This window comes from Gossypium hirsutum, chromosome D12 (assembly GCF_007990345.1).
Source record: "Gossypium hirsutum isolate 1008001.06 chromosome D12, Gossypium_hirsutum_v2.1, whole genome shotgun sequence".
Taxonomy (NCBI): Eukaryota; Viridiplantae; Streptophyta; class Magnoliopsida; order Malvales; family Malvaceae; genus Gossypium; species Gossypium hirsutum.
Window position 1 is genome coordinate 30,615,949 of NC_053448.1, and position 18,248 is coordinate 30,634,196.

The following is an 18,248-nucleotide window of genomic DNA, read 5'->3' on the forward strand; positions in this document are numbered from 1 at the left end:
TAATGGCTATGCCTTATATTATTAAACGTGGTAAAATAAGTATGTTATTACAATCATCTCATTATTGGTCTTTGGGCATACTCTAACAATCTCCCACTAGCACTAAGACCAATCACTCATATATCTAATACCAAGTGACTTTGTGTGACGATCATGCTTCTGCTATGTTAGAGGCTTGGTCAGTGGTTTAGTAATGTTATCAGTTTTAGGTACTCTGTATATCTCCATATCCCCTCAATCGATAATCTCTCGAATAAGATGATATCACCTAAGTATATGTTTAGATTGTTGGTGAGATCTAGGTTCCTTAGCTTGTGCAATAGCTCCATTGTTGTCACAATGAAGTGCTATAACATCTGATATGCTAGGCACTACCCCTAGTTTAGTAATGAACTTCTTGATCCAAATAGCTTCTTTTGCTGCCTCATTGGCTGCAATGTACCCGGCCTCTGTTGTAGAATTAGCTATTGTATCTTGCTTTGAAATCTTCCAACTCACAGTACCACTATTAAGGCAAAACATAAAATCTGATTGCGATCGAGAATCATCCTTATCAGTTTGGAAGCTAGCAATATTGTAACCTTTTACACTTAGCTCTTCTACACCTCTATACATAAGGAATGTATCCTTAGTCCTTAAGTACTTAAGGATGGTTTTAACTGTCACACAATGACCTTCACCAAGATCTGCTTTGTATCTCCTCGTCTTGCTTAAAGCATACGACATGTCTGGACGAGTACATAGCATGGCATACATGATGGACCCTATAGCCGAAGCATATGGAATCTTATTCATGCGTTCTCTCTCTTGTAGAGTTGAAGGACACATTTACATCGAGAGTGAAATACCACGTCTCATAGGTACGAATCCTCTCTTAGATTCTTCCATATTGAACCTTTTCAGTACTTTATCCATGTATTTACTTTGGCTTAGACCTAGGAGTTGTCTTGATCCATTTCTATACATCTTGACTCCTAAGATGCAAGTAGCTTCGCCTAAGTCTTTTATAGAAAAACAACTTCCTAACCAAGTCTTAAAAGACTGTAAGGTAGGTATGTCATTTTCTATGATAAGTATGTCATCCACATACAATACCAAGAATGTGATAATGCTTCAACTAACTTTCTTGTAAACACAAGGCTCATCTTCATTTTTGATAAAACCAAACTCTTTGATTGCATCATTAAAATGAAGATTCCAACTTCTAGAAGCTTGCTTTAATCCATAAATGGATCTTTGTAGCTTGTATTTTTTTAGCATCTTTTGGATCTACAAAACCTTAAGGTTGTGTCATGTACACATCCTCTTCAAGTTTTCCATTAGGGAAAGCGGTTTTGACGTTCACCCTCCAAATTACATAATCATGAAATGCAACTATTGGGAGGAAGATTTAGATGAAATTAAACATAGCAACATGAGAAAACGTTTTATCATAGTCGACACCATGAACTTGGTGAAAACCTTTAGCGACCAGTCGCCCTTTGTATGTTTGTATATTACTATCCATGTAGGTTTTATTTTTGAAAACCCACTTGCACTCTATGGGTTTAACCCCTTCAGGTGGGTCAACCAAGATCCATACTTGGTTTTCTGACATGGAATCCATCTCAGACCTTATAGCCTCTAACTATTTCTCAGAATCTAAGCTCACCATCGTTTCTTGATAAATCATAGGCTCATCTTAACCCATAAGTAAAACATCACCATATGTTGTAATGATAAATCCATATCTTTCAGGTGCTTGGCGTTCTCTTAAAAATATGCGCAGTGGTTGTGTTTCTACAACAATTACTTGTTCCTCAATTTCTTGTGGAGCCTGTTGTTATTCTATCTTTGGTTCAGCAGTATTTTGTGGTTCTCAAATTTCATCAAGTTCAATCTTTCTCTCACTTCCTTTTCTAGAGACAAATTCTCTTTCTAGGAAGACACCAGTCTGAGCAACAAATACTTTGTTCTCAGTAGGATTGAAGAAATAATATCCTTTAGTTTCCTTAGGATATCCCACAAAGAAGCATTTTTTAGATTTGGGTTCAAGCTTAGTATATGTCCAACATTTAACATAATCTTCAGAACCCCAAATCTTCATAAAAGACATACTAGGACGTTTCGCAGATCTGAAAATTTTGGTATTCTCTTGAAAGATTAATCAAGTAAACAAAAGAAGAATGGCACTTACACTTGCTAGAAGGAAGGGATGACAATGGAGCTTCTAGGCAATAATGAAGATCATTCTTGGGGGTTAAAGATTTCATGTTTAACGTTTGAAAAATTGTAGCAAGAAGGAGAGGAGAATGATGCAAGAACTTGTTGGGAAAGAAAGGAAAAAGGGATGGTGGTTATTGGTGGTTTGGGCAGCGGCACACAAGGGAAAAGAACAGAAAAATTGAAGGAAAAAGAGGAGAGGAAGAGGGTGGGGCTGCTAGGGTGGAAAGAAAATGGCTAAAGGCTGAAATAAATAAATAAAATTCATATTTATACCTAGGTTTAAAAGGTAGGGAGGCACAAAATTTGGGAGAACGAAAATTTTAGCAAAATTTTAGCTATTTTGCAAGGGAAGGGGTTCAAACTTAGGAACTTGATCTAATTACCTTGCTTCCTTATTTCCTTTTATCCACTGGGCTATTTACTTATCTTTGAAATAATTTCACAAAAATTTTAAGATAAATTTTGGGATGTTACAACTCTACCTCCTTCAAGAAATTTTGGCCTCAAAATGTACCTGATTCAAAAAGATGAGGATACTAAAGTCGAATTGAATCCTCCGGCTCCCAAGTAGCCTCTTCGACCCCATGGTTTCTCCAAAGCACCTTAGCTAAAGGAATTTGTTTTCACCTCAAAACTTTAACCTCACAATCCAATATTCGAATAGGCTCCTCCTCTAACATTAAATCCCCTCTAACTTTGATCTCCTTAATTTAGGTTGTGTAGATGAAAACACCCCTACTCATTAAATTGGCCTTTTCACAGTTGTGTCACGACACTGTCTCACCTGTGTCACGACATCCTTAGCAAACTGCTTCTTGGGTATTCTGCTGGTTGTGTTGAGACATCCTAGCATCGTGTTACAACATCGGTAGTAGTCCACTGTCTTTTTACTCTTGAATGATGTCTTGCATACTCAATCAACAAGTTAGTATTCCCTTAGGCTCAGATTGACCTAGAAGGTCATAAAACACATAAAAATGCTCTTTTTTATTCACTAGGCCCTAATAAGGGAAACTTAATAAAAACTATATTAATTGCTATAAGACCAGCTCGTTAAGTATAGAATTGGGCCTAATATACTACAACGAATTGTGGTAGATCACATGCCCTACCAATGGCCTAACACATATGCCAATCTGGTTAGAAACTAACATGCCCTACTAGTGGCCCATCATATCTAGATACTGAGTTTGTACACCAAGGAAGTTGTATTTATTTATTATCAATTACATGCATATGCAGATGGTTACATGCAACAACTTACCACGTTCAAAGGAGACGATTTTATCTGAATTCATAACCCTTAATAATTACAGCCCGAAAACTAACAATATACAGATACTTCTAGTAGACACATAGAAAACCCACACAAATTGGATACTCACAGAAGATCTCACAGTAGCTACTTATACCACAAGTCTTTTGCTACCTTCCACAACCTTTACTTGCTATTTAGACACTCGCTAGTTCTTCCCTGACGAGGTTAGTCCCTCTTTTCTCGGGGTACAAGAAATAAAAACAAGATAGAAGAAAGGAAAGAAGAAGAACCCCCACGACAACAATGACACCATTATATATAGCCCATACAACTTTCACAATAATCCCACACGTGGCCAACCATGCAAAGATGACTCATCACCCTTTTGTGGCCAACATAATAATTTCTAAAAAAATCCTACCTTAAACATCCTTGCATTCTATTTAATTTCTAGCTAGATCTTAACAAGAAACCAACTAAAATTGATAGCATACCCACGTGCTCATAAAGAAAACTATCGGGTCCATAATTTAACAATTTGCCACTAGTGAATACTAACAGAAGGGTATGCCAAACTAACGCTTTCCAAGAGAATCCACTAATTGGCGGGTTCTCCACAACAACCACACCAAGACATATAGATCAATAACCTATACTTTGCCAAAAGACGAACCTTCAACAAAGTCTTTTTAGACTTACCAGATTAACCAAATAATCTGCCAATCATGACACGACAACCAGCACTAACTTAACTTGGCGGATGGGGCATAAATCAACCTTCATTGCCTTATACTTTAGCCAACATGCTGCCCATACAAACCACCAACTCAGACTACGCCACCCGGGGTGTTACATTACACTCAAGATTTTTCTAGTTAAGTAACTTCCCACGAAGCTCTACTTAAGTTAGAATGATTGCCAAATGTGAAGTGATTATTAGTACGTATGAATACCTAAGGGGATTAAATTCATGAATTAATTGGATGGAAATGAAAGTTCTTACTAGTTGAGTAAGATTGCCCCAAGGTGACTTAAATCAATAGGTGTAGGAATTATAGTTGCATTGACTTAGAAATATTTTCAAGGTTTAATGTATGATGCATGCATTATCTTAATACATATTGAAAGCTGGAAAAGGTTTTTCAAATATTTGCTTAATACAAAGATATTAATGAATTGATGTTTTATTTTAAGTTTGAAAACAACACCTATTTTCTTACTAAACATATTTACTGAGAAGAAACTGAACGAAAATAACAATAAGGAATGGAAAGGAACTTCATGATTGTCTTAAGCTGTAAGAAACTCAAAATGGTTCTTCATAATAAAACCCTTTCAGCCACTCAAGTTGAGGCTAGAAAAACTAGGAGGGGTCTGTTTGAAAAATCTAGTTAAAAAAACTATTTTCCTTCATAGCGAAAAATTAAAATTTGAAAACCGAGTTTGTTTGTAATATTTATAGCAATAAACTTTTCTCCAAAATAATACTTGTGCTTTGTGCGAGACGGACCCAAGACGTTCCAAACTTTTAGTTGAACGAACTTCTCTGCTATTCTCATACCACAATTTTTTTTGAGTGTGGGCTCAAATAATCACAAACCAAAAATGATTTATTACTTTTATTAGGAAAGTAATTCTCTCGCAATAGAAACTGACATAATTGTTATTCCTAAAAAATATAATTTATACTTAGAAAGTAAATTCTCAATATTTTCTAGCAAAATAACAATATTGAAAACTTGTATGAACTATTGTAATAAGCTCTACCAATGCCATCTATTTATAAGGAGAGATGGGAGAATCCTGTTGAATTAGTAGAACACAAATAATACTTATTTAATAGAAAGACTAGTCTTCTAGTTTAACTAAAAAAGGGGGATGACACTCCCTTGGTAAATACACTAGGAACATATGAGGGGATTTGGGCCTCTCTGGTAGTGGGTCTACCTATATGTGTTTCCTAAAAATTTAACCCAACACTTTATAATTTAATCCAACTCAATACATGTTTTTCTATTTCCCTAAATAAATATTGTTTACAAATTAATTTAATCAGATAAATTAAATTTTTAATTAAATAATTTTATCAATCCAATTATAATATCGTTAAAGCCATGGCAACTTTAACGTAAAATAACTCATTAGAAACTATATTTAATTTTCGTATTCAACAATTCACCATGACTAAATAATTGAATTCCATTTTTTGAATTACAATTATTTAATTAAATAATAATTGAAAAACTTAAATTGATTCTCAAGTCATTTCTATACTTAGTGAGCAAACACATTCATTTTCCAATGTAACCCATTTCTCTAACTTTACCATTTCTATCCATTTATGTTCATTTGGTTCTTTATGCAATTCATTTCTAGCTTCAATGAGCTACTGAAGGGGTCGATTAGACATATATAATTAGGGCCAAAATGATTTATAATTCAGTTCCAACTTTTCTCTTATTAATTATAAACTCATTTAGTCATGAAGTCATTCCACTATACTATCGTGACTAAGCTCTCCCTAATTATATATCGTTACAAAAGCTACTCAATTAGTGCTCATCCAATGACCTTGTGATAAGTGTGTTTCCCTCATAGGATATCCTTAATCTCTTTGGGATAAATCCGTTCTCCCATTATGATCCTATTTTATCTCATGATAACACTCACATCGTCTTTCATGAAAAGTTGACTACTATCAAATTGTAATTAACTCATTTACTTTTCATCTATAATGTAATACCAATGAGAGGATATCATTTACTCATTTCTTGAGTTATGAATTGCACTATTGTGAAAGATCTTATATACTACAGAAGTCGTATACGAAACACATCTGCTTTCATTTCCTTATCTATTTGAACTCAAGCTTTTACTCACATCAAAGTAAATGAGTCACGCATACATAGTCCATCATCAACTCAACATTAAGGTATGTCACACTATGAATGTGACAAGTTAATGAATCCACAAATGAATTTAGGATCTATTCTCCTCGGGTCATGTTTGACATACTGTTAGTCCAATCAATCACATCTATGTCTCTATCTTTAAGGAGTCATCTACTCGGATGCTCAAGACAAATTATCTCCCCAATTGGACTTGATAGACGTCATATTAGTCTTTCAAACAGATTTCTCATTTCAATTAGACTAAGGACACGTTTGGATTCATCTACTAATAAAAGTTATCTTTCTATATTATGATTTGATCAAGTAATTTTGCTTAATTAGTTAAACACTAGATAATCAGAGAGCTAATATTGGCTTTCATTTTTGTTTGCATGCAAAAACCATTGAGGATAATATACGAGGATATTAATGTAATTTATGGATTTTTTAAAACCAATTTGTTAGAAAATTTCAATTATGCAAAATGAATATACTAACTTAGGACACTAGGTCTAACACTCACTCACTTGTCGTAGTGAAGTAGATGACCATATTTCATATTCTAATGCTCTCTACATGTTTCTCAAAACTCTTAGCTATTAGAGTCTTAATAAACGAGTCCACAAGGTTTTACTCTGATACAACATTGATTACCTCCACTATTTTTTCTATTATTACCTCCCTCATGATTTGATATTTTCTATCAATGTGCTTTGTCTTCTGTGATTTCTGGTTTCCTTTATGTTAGCTATTACCGCACCATCGTCACGATACAGTGTGATAGCTTTTTCCATACTAGAAATGACTCCAAGATCCATAAGCAACTTTGTAAGTCATATTTATTCTTTCGTAGCCTAAAAAAAAGCCACATATTCGGCCTTCATAGTGGAGTCAGCAGTACAACTCTGCTTGACACTTCTCCACACTATGGACTCGCTGCCTAGAATAAAAACACAACCCAATGTCAATTTCCTTGAACCTCGACATGTTTGGAAGTCCGAATTGGTATAGCTTATAGGAGTAAGATCTCCTCTGAAATAAATAAGCATATAATCTCTTGTTCTTCGTGAATACTTGAGTATATGCTTTGTAACAGCCTGCCCAATAAGGTCTTGGCATCTAATTACTGTTTAAAGTATTTTGGTGAATTAAATGTAGAGATGAGTAAGCGAATTGTTTGTTTTGATTAAGTATAGAATTCTTTGTATACAACACTTGGCGGACTCTCTGTGTTGGCGAGGATGTGAGGTTTGGCGAACTCTTTCGTTAAGTGTATGCCACCCAGATGCTTGGCAAATTCATTTCGTTTATTGTTGAATGGATTTTTTTTATTTTTAAATAAGGAAATTTAGTTAGTTAAACTGAGACATAGTTAGAATGGAGCTAAGTTATTGTAGATGAAAAGAATTAATTTTTTTATAAGTGCACTTAATCACGAGAATCAAGAGTATTAGTCGAATTTTCTGATTTTTCCACTACACCGTGTCTCCGTGCTTAGGTATATAAGGATAGCAATGCCTTCATCGAAAATCTTTACGTTTTCTTTGTGTTCATCTTCCTCTTCGATCTTCTTTGCATTTTCTAAAAACTGAAGTCCGGGAAACCTGTCTGAAATTGGGTTCGTAGTAGCCAACTAACTTATACGTTTGTCATAGCTCTTTGGTAATTACTGTTGAACCCTATGTTCTTTTTAATAAGCAATTACATGGGCCATAGATATGGCGAAAACATTTAGTTAAAGCGCGTTCGTTCATCTTTGAAAACACATGTTATTATTTCTTTTAAAAAACGATGAGGATAATTTCAAAATTTTGATAAAAAAAAGTCCTTTATTATTATTTGGAAATCCACTTAGTGATTCTTTTAAATTCAGATTTGATATATTGAATTTGGCGAAAAAATATTATTAGAAAAAAAATCCAATTTATTAAATCCAAGTATAATCCATGAAAAATGTCCAAATGTTCAATGTTTAAAAATCCCATGCCACAGTTCTATAGTCTAACATAAAATAAAATCCCAAATAGCAATAAAGTCCATAAAAGTCCCAAGTGTAATAAAAATCCATATTTATATTAAACCATTTCTGAGAGAATCACCAACGACCGTATTCAAGTCTTAACCACGAGGATTATATGAAACACATGAATATAGTGGGTGAGCTTTAAAAGGCCCAGTGTGAGATCATCACAAATAAAATTACATACAAATCAAAATATCAATTTTAACTTAACAATCGTCACAATAATCACAAGTTCTAACACTAAAACTTATGCATGAACATGTTGATGTATACTTTAAAGCGATACACATTTTATAAAATCTCCTACCCATCTCCGCTACACACCAATACCGAGTACCCCAGAACTCGTCCATCCGAACCACCATTTATGGACAAGCCACCACTGATTTGCAGATAAACTGCCACTGATAACACATTGTGGACAAGCCACCACATATGCAGATATACTACCACTAAAACACTTTGTGGAAAGCCACCACTGATTTGCAGGTAAACTGCTACTAACTTCCTACTTTCACAAACCTACCCCATGCATGTGATATGACAATTTCAGTTTTTAACACATATTATTAACTTTTCCACTTAGGCATGTAAAAGTGCTCTTATAATCACATATCCAATATTGATCACTTAAAATCAGTTTAACATGTTTTAACATGCTTTTCGCATTAGATCATGGATCTCAAATTTACACATACACATATATAAATATCACATGCTTTAGATCATCAAAAGTATCACACATGCCATGTATCACAAATCATAAGGATGAGATTTACACATCTCTCATAATCACAGTTACCATCACAACATATATCATGCTTTCATAGAACCCTTTGGTTAGGTTTACTTGGTAATCATTTTCGATAAGTTTTTCAACCCTCCTTTAAAGTACTCATTGTACTTGCATTTAATCTCAATTTTAGTATTAACATACATTGTTTATCAAAACATTATATTTAATCTAAATGGTATTGAATCCACACATTTTTTGTAAATCTAAATCCGAAAGACATATCTAACACACAATAATGTATATTGGTTAGGATCCCTCAAAAGTATTTTATTACTACTAAAATAGTCACTAAAAGTCTTACCATAACATTTACCCTACGGTTTGCACACTCAAATTGATAATCTTCGATCAAAAGTTAAAGATCTCTCTTATTGTTATTGTTTGACCCTTCAAAAAATATAAAGAGTAGTGTTAACACGTGAAATAAAAATAACTTCGATGAAAACTATACCATTCGGCCAATAAATGAAAACACAAAGAGGAGAAGTTGATGATCGAATAACCCACTCTTACACACTCAATCAATTCGAAATGGTCGGTGGATCGATATAAACATGAGATCGAAGAGTTGGGTGATCTAAAAGAATTGTTAAAATAAATAGGGTATAATGTTAATCAAAATAAAAAGAATGATAAAGAAATTGGGGGAAAAAAAGGAAAAACTCAACCACCGGTGGGAAAGGCGGTCCGACGAAGGGTATAGTAAAAAGACATGGTAGAGGTTCGACAAAACAAAGGTGAAATATATAGATGAAAGGAAGAGGGATAGAAGTGAAAGTAATTTGCAGTGCCTACAGTGGCAATGATCGGTAATGGGGAAGAGAAGGAAAAATGGTGGCTACAAGGCACAGTGGTTGGTGGTGAAAGGTTCAGTCACGGTGGAGGAAGGAAGAAAAAGTGAAAAGTGAACAGGGTGGTGGTTTTGCAAAAGTAGAGAAAATGGGTGAGAATAGAATAGGAAAGAGAGAGAAATAAGAGAGAGGAAGGATGCTCTTTGTTTAGGTTCAATAAACCTCTTCTATGGCAAGGGTGAGATGAAATGACAAGAGAGGGAGACATGGAGTAAAAAGGGGGATCATGCTCCCTCAACTTATGGGAAGTTTGACCCATAATGGAGGAAAAGAATCCTCCTATTCATGGAAGTTATGTGGTGGACGGAAAGCTTAATAAAAGAATACGTTTTTTGTGTAAAAAAATTAAATAAAAATGTGTGAACAAGGGGACTTGAACTTAGGACCATTAGGATAGCTAAGGAGCATTAAAATAGTAGACTACTTCACTTCATTTTTTAATTTTTGTGCCACTAATTATGAAAATGTGGGATGTAACAACTCGACCCTCCTTAAAAATAAATTTCATCCTTGAAATTTACCTGATGAGAAAGTGTGAGGGTATTGTTGTCGCATCGAATCTTCTGGCTTCCAAGTGGCCTTATTAGAGCCATGATTTCTCCACAAAACCTTCAAGAGTGGAATCTATTTCCTCCGTGAAACCTTGACCTCACGATCAATAATCTGTACTTGTTCCTATTAAAATCACAAATCTGAACGAAAATCAATCTCCTCAACTAAAACTATATGAGAGGGGGTCAGACCAGTATCATCTCAACATGGACACATGAAAAATGTTGTGGAAACAATCTAACTCTGGAGGTAACTCTAGCTAGTATGCCACTGGTCCAACTCTATTAATGAAACAATAGGGTCCAATTAACCTCGGACTCAATTTCCTCATGCAGCCAAACCTCAACACTTTCTTTCAAAGTGAATTCTTAAGGAAGCCTCGATCACCAACGCTGAACTCTATATCCTTCCTCTTCAAGTCAGAATATGACTTTTGGCAACTGATGCTACTTTTAAACGATTCTGGATAATCTTCACAGTAAGCTCAGTTTCTTGCACTAGATCTGATCCTAAAACTTTCTTCTCCCCCAATTCCGTCCAACATAGAGGTGTCCTACATTTGTATTCATAAAGAGCTTCAGAAGGAGCCATCTAAATGCTCGACTCGAAGCTATTATTATATGCGAATTCAGTAAGCGACAGATGTTCCTCCCAACTGCCTCGAAAATTAATCACGCAACTTCTTAACATATCTTTGAGAATCTGGAGAACTCTCTTAGACTACCCATCAGACTGTGGATGAAAAGTTGTATTGAAGTTCAACCTCGTACCAAGTGCCTCATGTAGTTTCTTTCAAAATTGATACGTGAAACAAAAAATTTGATAAAAAATGATAGAAATTGGTACGCATTGGTAGAAAATGCGCAGTCTTAGTCAACCGATCAACAATCACTCATGTGGAGTCTTTCTTAGAAGGCATCAAAGGTAGCCCACTAACAAAGTCCATGGTGACATGCTCCGATTTTGCTAAGGACTTGAAATTTGTTGGAGAAAACTAGACTGCTTAAGTCCCAGTCACCAATACTACTCGTGAAGATCCTGATACATCATGCTCCCTCCAGGATGAATAGCATAAGGACTGCTATGCGCTTCCCTCAAAATAGACTGTTTCAAATCTAAATCTAAAGGTACACAAAATCTCCCACGATAGCACAAAACTCCCTTAGAATTAAAAGCAAAATCCGTAGTCTTGCCCTCATGGATAAGTTTTACATGAGGTGCTAAATGTAACATCCTAATTTCGGGTCTAGTCGGAACAATGGTTTCGAGACCACAAATTCGATGAGGAAAAAAATTTATTTTATTATATTTTTATGGTCTACAATTTCACGAAATGATTTTTTGAAAATTGCGTTCGAAAATTTTAACGTTTGGGCACTCAATTTAGTCAAAATGACTAAATTGTACAAAGTGAAAAAGTTGAGTTCACATGTTAGAGGTGTCCAATTGTTATGAAATTTAAATTGGAGGTCCTTAAATGGAAATTAGACCATTGGTTAAATTGTGGACAAAAATGGATATGAGATAAGTGAAATAGGATATTTTTAAGTGAAGGGAGGAGCCATAGTTAGGGTTTTCAAGCTTCCAAGCTCCATAGTAAGTGATCTCAAGCCTTGTTTTTAATGTTCTTTACGTTTTTGGAGTCCCGGTAACTTGATTTAGCTTATTCTAGCAATAATTTAACCTAGGGTTCATATTTGGAAAAATACCCATAGGTGAAATGTGTTTATTTTGATGTTTTACAGTAGAATATTAAGCTTGGAGTTATGTTAAAAAACTTTTGCCTAGCGATTTTAAGTGAAAACGAGTAAAACGACATAATCGGTAAAAATACCTAATGTTCATATGTAAGTGTTAGAGTGGGAATTTGATGTTGCCATAGAAGGAAAAAATGTCTAGCATGTCATAAAACAAAAGAATAAGTGATGAAGTTTAATTTTCGAGCTTTGGGGAAAAAAGTGTAATTATGCAAAAGTTAAGGGGTAAAATTGTAATTTTTCCAAATTTCGAGTCAAGGATTGTTTTGATGAATGTGAGTATTAAATAAGATAAATTTTCTATTATAGATCAAGAAGAATGAAATCCGGAGTTAGACCGGGGAAAGAAAATGGTTGAAGACTAAAGTGCTAGATTTTATCATATTTTGTATCGAGGTAAGTTTACAGTAAATAAATGTAATATTTTGATAATTATTATTAATGCTGTTATTTTTCAGCAATTATGTATTTATTTCATGAAAATATCTAATGTTGACTTAAGTATGAGATGACCGAGAATCAGTGATAAAAGCCCCGTTGAAACATTGGGAATGTATCGGATACAAATATCATGACATTAAGGGAATGAGATCCTATGTAAGACCATGTCTGGGACAAGGAGTTGGCACCGAGATGAGAGGTCCCATGTAATTCCATATCTAGGACATGGCGTTGGCACCGAGATGAGAGGTCCCGCGTAAAACCATGTCTGGGACATGGCATGGGCACTAGTATGAGAACTCTCATGTAAGACCATCTCTGGGATATGACATTGGCATTATAGAAAACATCCCATGTAAGACTATGTCTGGGACATAGCTTTGGCATGTATTATCAGATAGGAGACCCGAGTATCCTTAGTATTCCAAGTGATTCAACGGGCTAGTAAATAGACCATGTTACATGAAAGTTCAGATAAAAGCATAATAATAAATTCAGGTGAGCTATAAGGATTGAGAATATCTCAGTTATCAGTTTAGAAAGAAATTTCAGCACGGGAGGAGTAAGTTATAATCATGAGTTATTTAAGTAAGCAAGTAATTAAACAAGTACGTGAGTAAGTAAAGAAGTGGTAAAGATTCTAATGTTTGATGAAATTTATGAGTATGATTATTTATGATAAATGTTGTTATTTATTTACTTGTAAACTTACTAAGCTTTATGCTTACTTTCTTTATTTTCCTTATTTTTATAGTATCTCCAAGTCAGTTCGGGGATCACAAGGACGTTGGAGTTCGTCTCACACTATCTACAGACATCTCGGTATTATGTGATTTCAAAACGTGTAAAGCTATGGCATGTATAGAGACTTAGTCATTTTGAGTGTGTTTATATGATATGGCTAATGGTTAGCTATTGAAATGGCTAATTAAGAACATGTGTGGTGTTATGGATGCCTAAATGATAGTAAATACAAAGAAATTATAAAAGAGTAAAAATTTGCAATGGAACAGTTTTTAGACAGCAGCAGTGACGTGATTTTGAAAAATCACCAAGGATAGTAGAAATGGAATTAGAGAGTGAATGAGATATAGAATTAAATTTTATCGAGTCTATTTCACACGAAAGAAATGGTGTAGGCAAAGAAATTTTATATTAGGATATATTTGCATTTTAGTGAGACATGTCAGAGTTGTTTTTGAAGTCCCCTGTTTTGAATTTAGAAAATCATTAAAAATTGTACAGAAATAATTATGATTCATAATTTATATTTCTAGAATCCTTAGTGAGTAAAATTTCAAAAGACAATAACGAGAACATTATCCTTAGGTCAGAACTGTCAAGTAGAGAAAGAAGGGAGAATTTAACTAATAAACTGTACTAATTGGCTAACCCAAAAATTCTGGAAATTTTATAGTAAGAATATATTTGAGTCTAATTTCAGGAAAAATTTACGGATCTAAATTTTGAGTTTTTTAACTCGAGTTATAATTAAATTAGTGACTGTTATGTGAGTGGACAGCTTTACTGTAAATAGTGATATAAGTTATTTTTGATTTGTTTAAGTGTTCAGAAAATTTTTAGTGTTTCTGGTTTGGACCCAAATCATTTTCGTTGCATGTTTTAGGGTCTTGATGGTCATTTTTAAAGACATATTGATTGAACGTGAGTGAATTAATTTTAAAATCAAATTTTTATACTCCGAACTGATAAGTTAAATCAGATAACGCCTCGTGTTCGACTCCGGCAACGGTCTCGAGTAAGGGGTGTTACACTAAATATGTATTCGGTAATTGTTTCAACCTGATATCCTCCAACAGAGTAGGACGCACTTGCAATGCTGCAAATAAACCTCCATCGTCAAACAAAATCAACCTAGCAAACATTGCTCTTAACTCACTCATCGCATTTTACTCAATGCATCGACCACGGCATCAGCTTTACCCGAGTGGTACTCAATGGTGTAGTCGTAGAACTTAAGTAGCTCTATCTATTGCATCTGTCTCAAGTTCAACTCCTTCAGATGAAGGAGATACTTAAGAATCTTATGATCTGTGTAGATGACACACTTCTCCCCAAAAAGGTAGTACCTCTATATCATAAGAGCGAAAATCACTACAGCCAATTCAAGGTCAAGCGTTGGATAGTTACACTCATGCGGTTTGAGTTGCCTTGAAGCATATGCCACTACTTTCCCGTCTTGGATCAATACACATCTGAGACTTGTATGAGAAGCGTCACATAATCCTTATCAGACTCGAGTTGGATCAATACAAGGGACAGGGTTAATACTACCTTGAGCTTTTTAAAACTAGCATGTTGTTCATCACTCCATTTAAACAGTGCACTCTTTCTCAAAAGCTTCATCATCGGTGCCGCAATCAATGAAAATCCTTCAACAAACCTCTAATACTTCCAGGAAGTCTAAGAAAACTCCAAATCTCAGTAACATTCTTAAGCTACTTCCAATCCAAAAAACCTCGATTTTCTTAGGGTCAACATGGATACCCTTAGCAGATACCACGTGTCCCAAAAACATCACTTCTCAGAGCCAAAACTCACACTTACTTAGCTTCGTGTACAATGTTTTCTCACGTAAAGTTTGAAGGACTAACCTTAAGTGTTCCTTATCCTCCAACTCGGACTTGGCGTAGATCAGAATGTTATCAATGGAGACCACTACAAACTGATTGAGATAAGGCTAAAAGACTCTATTCATGATATTCATGAAAGCGGCGGGAGCAATCGTAAGTCCAAAGGGAATCACTAGAAATTCATAATTTCCATACTGAGTCCTAAAAGTAGTTTTAGGTAGATCAACCTCTCTCACCTACAATTGATAGTAACTTCACCTCAGATCAATCTTGGAGAAAATTGTGGCAACCCTAAATTGATCAAAAAGGTTGTCGGTCCTCAGCAGAGGGTACTTATTCCTCACAGTCACTTTGATCAACTAACGATAATTGATTCAAAGCCTCATCGACCTATCCTTCTTCTTTATAAATAGTATTGGAGCTCCTCCATAGTGATACACTTGGCCTTATGAAGCCACAATCAAGTAACTCTTGCAACTACACTTTGAGCTCTTTAAGCTCCTTAAGTGCCATACAATAAGGTGCAATAGACACCGGTACTGTCCCAACCAGCAACTCAATTCTGAACTCGACCTCACATTCTAGAGGTAAACAAGGCAAGTCTTCTGAAAAGATGTCTAGAAACTCTTTCACTACATGAATGTTCTCCAACACTGCATCATCCACCTTCGTATCCAAGATATACGCAAGATAGGCCTCACATCCTTTATGAATCAAATTATTCGCTACTAAGGTAGAGATCACATTTGATAAATAATTCTGATGCTCCTCGATCATAATTATTTCATTCCCATCTATTGTCCTCAGGGTAACGCATTTTGTATCACAATCAAGACTAACACGATTCTCACTTAACCAATCTATGGCAATTATAAGATCAAATTCTCCAAAAGGAAATTCCATTAGATGAGAAAGAAATACCTCACCTTGGACTTGCAACCGACATCTCCAATATATCTTATTCATACGCACAGATTGCCCTAAGGGACTAAGGATAGTTACATCACTTACAGTCTCTTCTGATCGAATTCCTAACTTATCAACCATCACACAAGATAGATTTGAGAGGGCAGAACCTATATCAATTAATGCAAAGTATGGAACAACATTAACAATAAAAGTACCTTCTATCATGTTTGCTGCATCACGATCCTCTCTGCGCCTAGTCACATACACAAGTGCTTGCTGCCTCTGCCCAGCATTTTTGCCTTTATTTTGACACTGAGCTCCCTAAGCCGCTGTCCAGCTCTCTAGTTCTGGGTTCAATTCTGTCCCGATGCTTGCATATGTTCATTAAGTTGTCGACAATCTCGAATCTTATGATTTAGTGACCCACACTTCAGACATGCACCCATGCACTTCCAATAGTCACCTGAATGCCTCTTGCCACAAATGGCATAGTTCTGAGCTCTACCTCCAGTTGCAATAAAGTTCTGGCAGGGTTGTTCCTCTCTGGCTCACTTAACTAGATGCGAAGCCTACACATTAGGGCATGTCTCTCTTCGTAGAAACTCTCACCTGCTCATTTCTTTCTCGCTTTATGCGATTGACTTGCTCACAGATTTTGGTTTTCTCCACCAAAGCTTCGAAAACCCTTTCTTGAGGTGGGGCCACATGCATCATCAACTCAAATCTCAGCCCAAACTCAAATTGGCCACAGTTACCCTACTAACTCGCAACCATACCCAGAGCATAACGGTTAAACCTCAAAAACTCAGCCTCATATTCGATCACGAATATGTTACCTTGCCTGAGCTCAATAAATTCCAGTCTTCTGCCTCAACGTACCTCATGTCCACATATTTCTTTTGCAAGGCATCTAGAAAATGCTCCCACGTTAGTCGATCAGCTTGAGTACCTCTTACAATGGTTGCCACCAGCGATAGGCCTCATCTCGTAGTAGTGACACAGTCCCTTTAAGCTTCTGCTTTGGGGTGCACTCCATATCATATAAAATCCTCTTCGTACCCTCAAAACAGTATTCAGCTACAGTGAGGGCCATTCCTACAACACCCTTTAATAGCTCGGCTCTACTCGAACAAAGCCTCTCAACTATAGGAACACGACTTTTGGCCCCAGTCTGAGCACCCGCCACTCACTCTAACACTCGAAGCATGGATTCCTATATAGCCTCGTTTGTAGGCTCATGTTGACTCTCCTCAATAGTGGGAGCACATTCAACACTTTCCACTGTTGGCTAAGGAGTTCGCACTTGGGATGCGGACAAGTTGATCTGGGTTCCTTGACCCTCAATAGTGGGAGCACTCATTCCCCAAGTTCTCACTCCGCGGGTACTCATTTTAAGACTTGTGACTTTTATTTCAATAGAGGTAGGTTATTATGTTATCACTTGAAAATTTTTTAATCGAAGTTTTATTTCAATTTACACTTGTCTCACTATCTATTGTGTAACACCCCAAACTCAGCCTAGACGTTATGGCCGAATCTGGAGATGTCACAAAGAAGGGTTTTAAAAACAGTGCCGCTTCGATAAATCATCCAGGTTTAATAAACCATATTCGTTTATAATTATTACTAAAAGCGTTATTTAATTAATTCATTTGCCAAAACATAATTTACAGTGGAAGTCTTAGAAATCGTTATATTTGGAAATCCCATTCGTATTTTTAGAGAAAAAAATAAACTTTTGTTTAAGTAAAAACCATGTTTTTAGCCAACCGTTGCATCTAAAGAGTTAAAATGACAATCCAAATCAAAAATAAAACCAAACAGTCCGGAGAGTCCCTTAATTACAAAAATCCCAAAAATAATCCTTAATTAAATAAAAACCATTAATAAAAAATATTCACAAACTTGTTGTAACCGAGAGACTCCGCCACACCGATCTGCCTAAGTTTGTTGATTACCTGGACAGAACAA

General features: G+C 35.5%; 2 protein-coding genes across 2 annotated transcripts; both read right to left on the reverse strand.

Annotated features, from left to right (window-relative positions):
• Positions 1-264: 264 nt before the first annotated feature.
• Positions 265-795, reverse strand: LOC121224528 (secreted RxLR effector protein 161-like). Its single transcript, XM_041107975.1, has one exon. The coding sequence runs from the start codon at positions 793-795 to the stop codon at positions 265-267; it is 531 nt and encodes a 176-aa protein (XP_040963909.1).
• A 15,050-nt stretch (positions 796-15,845) lies between these two features.
• LOC107941426 (uncharacterized) lies at positions 15,846-17,161 on the reverse strand. The gene is made up of 4 exons (XM_016874993.1): positions 17,114-17,161; positions 16,887-17,033; positions 16,493-16,559; positions 15,846-16,444 (listed from the first exon to the last, which is right to left on the reverse strand). Exons 1-4 carry the CDS (start codon positions 17,159-17,161, stop codon positions 15,846-15,848), a joined length of 861 nt encoding a protein of 286 aa, XP_016730482.1.
• Between the last annotated feature and the right edge of the window lie 1,087 nt (positions 17,162-18,248).

What these genes read in the sequence shown, in the direction of transcription:
- LOC121224528 (XM_041107975.1), bottom strand. Translation starts at nt 795, where the DNA reads ATGAATAAGATTCCATATGCTTCGGCTATAGGGTCCATCATGTATGCC.
- LOC107941426 (XM_016874993.1), bottom strand. Translation starts at nt 17,161, where the DNA reads ATGAGGTACGTTGAGGCAGAAGACTGGAATTTATTGAGCTCAGGCAAG. An exon ending in ATTTATTGAGCTCAGGCAAG is followed by an intron (nt 17,034 to 17,113) that starts GTAACATATTCG and finishes GCGAGTTAGTAG; the next exon opens with GGTAACTGTGGCCAATTTGA. An exon ending in TGCAGCAAACATGATAGAAG is followed by an intron (nt 16,445 to 16,492) that starts GTACTTTTATTG and finishes TAATTGATATAG; the next exon opens with GTTCTGCCCTCTCAAATCTA.